The sequence below is a fragment of the Dendropsophus ebraccatus genome, chromosome 4 (assembly GCF_027789765.1).
Source record: "Dendropsophus ebraccatus isolate aDenEbr1 chromosome 4, aDenEbr1.pat, whole genome shotgun sequence".
NCBI lineage: Eukaryota > Metazoa > Chordata > Amphibia > Anura > Hylidae > Dendropsophus > Dendropsophus ebraccatus.
The window spans coordinates 171857262-171863261 of NC_091457.1; the positions used below are offsets into that span (position 1 = coordinate 171857262).

General features: G+C 44.3%; 1 protein-coding gene across 1 annotated transcript in view; it reads left to right on the forward strand.

Moving 5' to 3' along the window:
* SEC23IP (SEC23 interacting protein) overlaps positions 1-6000 on the forward strand; it is a 72282-nt gene that overhangs the window by 65277 nt on the left and 1005 nt on the right. The window contains exon 18 of the mRNA XM_069967743.1: positions 5184-5278. Coding sequence (XP_069823844.1) covers positions 5184-5265 — 82 coding nt within the window. The 3' untranslated portion in view covers positions 5266-5278. The remainder of the gene's footprint in view (positions 1-5183; positions 5279-6000) is intronic.

Here is a 6000-nt window from a genome sequence, read left to right on the forward strand (position 1 = left end):
GCCAGGTCGGGTCAATAACTTTGTCAGAAGCCAATTTTAAAGAGGACTTGTCTGAGCACCTCACACACACTATGACAATTGGGGGGGGGGGTGCTGTTTGACTTCATCCTTGCCTATGCCATCTGTGGTTGTCATAGGCAACATGATTTAAAGGGGTGCATGAAAATGTTTCTTTGGCTTTCGGTCCATGCTAAGGTAAAAGAAAGGAGGTTTCCATGTATTTTTTCCACTTTACATAGAGGTTATATTGTATTTGGAGTGTATTGTTGAGAGGCTGTGATAGTGGCATCCTTTGGCATGGTAGATGCAGCCAGGCGTGCTTCCCCTTCTGTTCCAGTTGCACTCCAGAGGTGTTTGCAATTGTGGACTTCAAAACCTACATTCAACCACTTGGAGTTCACCAAGTCATGAGCATTTTTTTTTACCCATAGACTTTAAAGTGACTCTACCCACAATCTGACCTCCCCAAACCACTCGTACCTTCGGATAGCTGCTTTTAATCCAAGATCTGTCCTGGGGTCCGTTCAGCAGGTGATGCAGTTATTGTCCTAAAAAAAACTTTTAAACTTTAACCACGGGATTATCTGTGCCCTAACTTTGCACCACCTCTTCTTTTAGAAGTAGGGACTATGGTGTTTGTGGCAGCAAGCTTTGCTTTTTTTAAAGCCGCATACTGCTGGTTGCACTCCACCGCAGAAGGCATTCCTGCTTTCATCTACATGAAGTGTACCCGCTGCAGTGGCTCTCATTGTACAACCAGCAGAGGCCTCATTCAGTGGTGTTTGATGGCCCTGGATGGAAAGGTGTGAGCAGCTGGACGACTGGGTTTCATAACAGCCATAAATGAACATTCTGGCTATCCCAGGTGAGCCCTGGGCGAGAGGGCATTCTTTGTCTGAATAGTTCCTTATATCTAGTAAAACAGGAGCCGCCATACAATTGGTAAGCACCGCAAATGGGATCTACATAGGAGAAAAGCGCTGCACCCATTTGCGGCTGCTGCTCAGTGTGCTGGCATAAATCTTACAGCCAATTCCCTATAGTGTCGCTGGGGCAAAAGAAGTGTTTGTCTACATATTCCCTATTCGTAGGGACTAGAGAATAGATGCCAACAAACTGTGGAGACCATGTTTTTTGTTAACTTTGTCTGACAAGTGCCAGCGAAGTAGCGCTGGGAGACATGATGGATTCCTGGCTGTGCCCTAACTAAGAGGGCTGCTATCACTATTCTCTTGATGCGAGCTCAGCAAAGTATGAGATGGTAACTCAGAAAGCCTATCTAAAAGTATAGTAAGGACCTGTCATTTGTCATCTGCTGCTGTGCAGATGATTGGGGGAGCAGTAAACTGGGAGAAAAGGTGGCAGTGCTGGGTGATGAACCAGGGGCGGACATCAGCTGTGCAGGAGCTCGTATAGCATGGGCAGAGCTCTGTTTCTTCCCCCCATGTCTTTTTAAGCTGCAGGGCTGGAGCGCAGGTGGGTGTTCCTTTTAGCCCTGCAGAGGACTGGAAGCTTGGGGGGAACACATCCACAGCAGGCACTGGGGCAAGGGTAGAAGTAACCAGTGAATTGAGCCAGTCCATACCTTCTGTTTATGCCAGGTTGTAACGGCCGATAATCACTTAGTGTAACAGGGCCTTAAAGGGAATCTGTCAGCTCCCGGGCACTACCTAAGGTGCTGACAGTGTGCTGTAGCTGGCAGTCCCCCAGTGAGCATGGTGCTTGGTAATTTTCCGTGCAGTGGATTGTGTACAATCTACCTTCTCAGAGCTGTTGTTGGTGCCACACTCTGGCATGCATCCTCCTCCCTCTTCATGAATAATCAATGCTGCCCGGCCTCCTGCTCGCTCAGCTGTCAGATTGCAGATCACTTCTCTGTAGGAAGGTTATCTCTAGAGATGAGCGAACAGGGTTCAGGTCGATCTGAACCCGAATGTTTGGTATTTGATTAGCGGGGGGCTGCTGAACTTGGATAAAGCTCTTAAGTTGTCTAGAAAACATGGATACAGCCAATGACTATATCCATGATTTCCACACAGCCTTAGGGCTTTATCCAAGTTCAGCAGCCACCGCTAATTAAATGCCGAAAGTTCGGGTTCAGATCGACTCGGAGCATGCTCCAGGTTCGCTCATCTCTAGTTATCTCAGAAAGAATCTCTTCTCCGTAATGTGTTGGGAGTTGTGGTCTAGGGGTAACTCACCTGTCTAGAGACCTGACAGCAGTTCATTCTCTGGTTCGAATCCCCTAATGGAAATTTAAATAGATGTCCTTTTTTTTCTCATTATTGTATCATTTTTAAGGCTATGTTCACACACAGTATTTTTGCTCAGTATTTTGCAACCAAAACCAGGAGTGGATTGAGAACACAAAGGCTATGTTCTCACACTGTTGAAATTGAGCAGATGGCCGTCATTTAATGGCAAATAATTACTGTTTTTTTAAAACAACGTCCGATATTTGTTGAAATTGAGCAGATGGCCGTCATTTAATGGCAAATATCGGACGTTGTTTTAAAAAAACAGTAATTATTTGCCATTAAATGACGGCCATCTGCTCAATTTCAACAGTGTGAGAACATAGCCTTTGTGTTCTCAATCCACTCCTGGTTTTGGTTGCAAAATACTGAGCAAAAATACTGTGTGTGAACATAGCCTTAAAAATGATACAATAATGAGGAAAAAAAAAAGACATCTATTTAATTTCCATCAGGGGATTCGAACCAGAGAATGAACTGCTGGCAGGTCTCTAGACAGGTGAGTTACCCCTAGACCACAGCTCCAACAGATTACAGAGGAAAGATTCTTTCAGACATAACCTGCCTACAGAGGACTGATTTGCAACAGCTGAGCGAGCAGGAGGCCGGGCAGCATTGATTATTCATGAAGAGGGAGGAGGATGCATGACAAGTGTGGCACGAACAACAGTTCTGTGACAGTAGGAGACATAAGATTGTACATAATCAACTGCACAGAAAATTACCAAAAAGGCACCATGCTCAGTGGGGGACTGCCAGCACCTTAGGTAGTGCCTGGGAGCAGACTGATTCCCTTTTAAGGGAGCCCTAAGGAGGGCAACAGGATCTATAAACCCACTGGAAGGGTTGTAGGAGGAGATAGAAGGGGCGATAGAGTATGGTCAGCAAGGGGGAAAAGCACCAATAAAACTCCACACAAAATACAAATAAAGTACAGTTAGGGCCAGAAATATTTGGACAGTGACAGAATTTTCGCGAGTTGGGCTCTGCATGCCACCGCATTGGATTTGAAATGAAACCTCTACAACAGAATTCAAGTGCAGATTGTAATGTTTAATTTGAAGGGTTGAACTAAAATATCTGATAGAAAATGTAGGCATTGTGCACATTTCTTTACAAACACTCCACATTTTAGGAGCTCAAAAGTAATTGGACAAATAAACATAACCCAAACAAAATATTTTTTTTTCCAATATTTTGTTGCGAATCCTTTGGAGACAATCACTGCTTTAAGTCTGGAACCCATGGACATCACCAAACGCTGGGTTTCCTCCTTCTTAATGCTTTGCCAGGCCTTTACAGCCGCAGCCTTCAGGTCTTGCTTGTTTGTGGGTCTTTCCGCCTTAAGTCTGGATTTGAGCAAGTGAAATGCATGCTCAATTGGGTTAAGATCTGGTGATTGACTTGGCCATTGCAGAATGTTCCACTTTTTTGCACTCATGAACTCCTGGGTAGCTTTGGCTGTATGCTTGGGGTCATTGTCCATCTGTACTATGAAGCGCCGTCCGATCAACTTTGCAGCATTTGGCTGAATCTGGGCTGAAAGTATATCCCGGTACACTTCAGAATTCATCCGGCTACTCTTGTCTGCTGTTATGTCATCAATAAACACAAGTGACCCAGTGCCATTGAAAGCCATGCATGCCCATGCCATCACGTTGCCACCACGTTTTACAGAGGATGTGGTGTGCCTTGGATCGTGTGCCGTTCCCTTTCTTCTTCAAACTTTTTTTTCTTCCCATCATTCTGGTACAGGTTGATCTTTGTCTCATCTGTCCATAGAATAATTTTCCAGAACGGAGATGGCTTCTTGAGGTGTTTTTCGGCAAATGTAACTCTGGCCTGTCTATTTTTGGAATTGATGAATGTTTTGCATCTAGATGTGAACCCTTTGTATTTACTTTCATGGAGTCTTCTCTTTACTGTTGACTTAGAGACAGATACACCTACTTCCCTGAGAGTGTTCTGGACTTCAGTTGATGTTGTGAACGGGTTCTTCTTGACCAAAGAAAGTATGAGGCGATCATCCACCACTGTTGTCTTCCGTGGACGCCCAGGCCTTTTTGAGTTCCCAAGCTCACCAGTCAATTCCTTTTTTCTCAGAATGTACCCGACTGTTGATTTTGCTACTCCAAGCATGTCTGCTAGCTATCTCTCATGTCCGCCGTCTCTCATGTCTGCTAGCTATCTCTCGTGTCTGCTAGCTATCTCTCGTGTCTGCTAGCTATCTCTCGTGTCCGCTATCGCTCGTGTCTGCTATCTCTCTGATGGATTTTTTCTTTTTTTTCAGCCTCAGGATGTTCTGCTTCACCTCAATTGAGAGTTCCTTTGACCACATGTCTGGTCACAGAAACAGCTTCCAAATGCAAAACCACACACCTGGAATCAACCCCAGACCTTTTAACTACTTCATTGATTACAGGTTAACGAGGGAGACGCCTTCAGAGTTAATTGCAGCCCTTAGAGTCCATTGTCCAATTACTTTTGGTCCCTTGAAAAAGAGGAGGCTATGCATTACAGAGCTATGATTCCTAAACCCTTTCTCCGATTTGGATGTGGAAACTCTTATATAGCAGCTGGGAGTGTGCACTTTCAATCCATATTATGTATATAATTGTATTTCTGAACATGTTTTTGTAAACAGCTAAAATAACAAAACTTGTCACTGTCCAAATATTTCTGGCCCTAACTGTATATTATGGAAAGGTCTTAGAAGGTGTGATAACATTCTTCTGGCTGCTTCCAGAATCCATGTGTTATCAAGGTGCTGTGTATATACGAAATATAAAACCTGAATCCACCCTACAATAAGCATCAGTTGCGTAATAACCCCTTGTGCTCTTGAGAAGGTATTTGATTGCTACTTTCAAAGTGGCTACGGTTCCTGCATTACGTCGCTAATGCGCTGATCATTGCTTCTCTTCATAGGGAATCTGAAGACACTGCTCTCCTTATACTGAAGGAAATCTACAAGTCCCTCAATGTGTTACCTGATCTAATGGTACATTAAGCCTTCCAGCCGGGTAAGTGATTTATATGGTAGACCTGCCAGCTTGTCTATAATGTATTCACACATTTTTTGAGGCAAAAGTACAGCCATATTTAAATGATTGATTATAGCCATTTATAAAGTTTACGGTCAAATTTTCTTCTCCATCTCCTCACATAATCTTCATCCACCCCCTGTCCTCTCCATACATCTCTACCCTAATCTCCTGATACCTCCTCACATACTGTCCTCTCCATACATCTCTACCCTAATCTCCTGATACCTCCTCACATACTGTCCTGTCCATACATCTCTACCCTAATCTCCTGATACCTCCTCACATACTGTCCTCTCCATACATCTCTACCCTAATCTCCTGATACCTCCTCACATACTGTCCTCTCCTCTCCATACATCTCTCCCCTAAACCCCTAATACCTCCTCACATACTGTCCTCTCCATACATCTCTACCCTAATCTCCTGATACCTCCTCACATACTGTCCTCTCCATACATCTCTACCCTAATCTCCTGATACCTCCTCACATACTGTCCTTTCCTCTCCATACATCTCTACCCTAATCTCCTGATACCTCCTCACATACTGTCCTCTCCTCTCCATACATCTCTACCCTAATCTCCTGATATCTCCTCACATACTGTCCTCTCCATACATCTCTACCCTAATCTCCTGATACCTCCTCACATACTGTCCTCTCCATACATCTCTACCCTAATCTCCTGATACCTCCTCAC